At 44.4% G+C, this 1,605-nt stretch overlaps 1 protein-coding gene across 1 annotated transcript; it reads left to right on the top strand.

Moving 5' to 3' along the window:
• Positions 1–5: 5 nt before the first annotated feature.
• LOC120860076 (melanoma-associated antigen B18-like) lies at positions 6–701 on the top strand (the record flags this gene model as incomplete). Its single annotated transcript, XM_040235913.1, has 1 exon — positions 6–701. A coding segment is annotated over one exon (696 nt), but the record flags the coding sequence as incomplete, so codon positions are not given.
• Positions 702–1,605: the final 904 nt, after the last annotated feature.

Genomic DNA, 1,605 nt, shown 5'->3' with positions numbered 1-1,605 from the left:
AGGCCAGGATACTGGTGGAGTTCCTGCTGGAGAAGTACGGCAAGAAGGAGCCCATCACGCAGAACGCCCTGATGAAAATCGTCAGCAGGAAGTACAGGCAGCACTTCCCTGAGATCCTCAGTACAGCCCGTGAGCGGGTGGAGCTGGTCTTTGTCCTGGAGATGAAGGAAGTCGACCGTAGCAGGAACATCTACACCCTCATCAGCAAGCTCAGCCTCGGGGGAAACGATTGTCCGAGTGGTGAGGGGGGGCTGCCCAAGTCCGGTCTCCTCATGGTGCCTCTGGGGGTCATCTTCATGAATGGTAACCGCACCACCGAGGAGGAGATCTGGGAATTCCTCAGTATGTTGGGGATCTATGCTGGGAGGAGGCACTGGATCTTTGGGGAGCCCAGAAGGCTCATCACCAAAGATCTGGTGCAGAAGGAGCACCTGAACTACCGCCAGGTGCCCAGTAGTGATCCTCCGCGCTACGAGTTCCTGTGGGGCCCGAGAGCTTGTGCTGAGACCAGTAAGATGAAGGCACTGGAGGTTCTAGCCAAGTTTCATGGTAGGGTCCCTAGTTCCTTCCCAGACCTCTATGACGAGGCTCTGAGAGATCAGGCGGAGAGAGCAGGGTTGAGAGGTGCGGCCAGGGCTCCAACCATGTCTGAAGCCAGTGCCCCTTCCAGGGCCAAGTCCTGCAGCTCCTCCCACATCTAGGGAGCGGGGCAGGGCACTTTGTTCCCTTTGTGTTGGAAGAGAGCAGTCAGGCTCTTAAATAGTGCAGAGCAGTAAGGGTGGAGGGAACAAAACCCATATCTGCTTACAGTTTTCAATGGTAAGGGAGTTTAGGTCTAGTTTGTTTAACAAAATATACATCTGTTTTCTTGTATTCATATGAGAAATACCTAATGAAGGAAGATTTAAATTGGAAAGGTGAAGAGGTGAAGGAGGTGTTTAGTATTTTCAAATGTTCTTACTTTGGATAAGGTGTATTGTGCTTCAGAATTCAAATGTATGAATTACAGAAATCATAGTTTCTAGCTGTTTTAATGTTTTAAAAGTTTGGGTATTTGGAACACACACTGAAAGTTCTGAATATATTGTTCACAATGCACGCAAGATAACATGCCATTAGAAGAGAATTTTTCTTCAAGAGCAGTCAAGCTTCTAAAGAGTGCGTGGTAGTAGGGGGTAGATCACATTTATTTCGATCATATTTCTCTCTCTGTTTCACACGAGTAACTTCTACACATCATTTGTTTCTGTTTATTTTCAAATATTTTTACTTCCAAGAGGTTGGTTTTCTTTGAGTATTAATTTGGTAATGGTACTGCTGTTATATTCACTGCTGTTTTAAAAGTTTTAAAGGTATAGTTTTGGTAGACATACAAGACATTCAGGAGGCATCTATATTGTCTTTCTGATCTGCAAGTAGGTCACATAGCACTGCAAGAGTGATTTTCATGCTACTGTGAAAGAAGACCACAGAAACTATTGAGAAGCAAAAAGAAAATGGAGAAAAGAATAGAGTAAAAAGTCATTAACTTGTGGTTTACCTTATTTCTTTTAAACTCTCTTTTAGTAAAAATAAAAAATACTCTGACTTATTTAGCTCATTTAA

Source organism: Oryx dammah, unplaced genomic scaffold, assembly GCF_014754425.2.
Source record: "Oryx dammah isolate SB20612 unplaced genomic scaffold, SCBI_Odam_1.1 HiC_scaffold_7526, whole genome shotgun sequence".
Classification (NCBI taxonomy): Eukaryota; Metazoa; Chordata; class Mammalia; order Artiodactyla; family Bovidae; genus Oryx; species Oryx dammah.
This window is presented reverse-complemented; position numbering and strand designations above follow the sequence as displayed.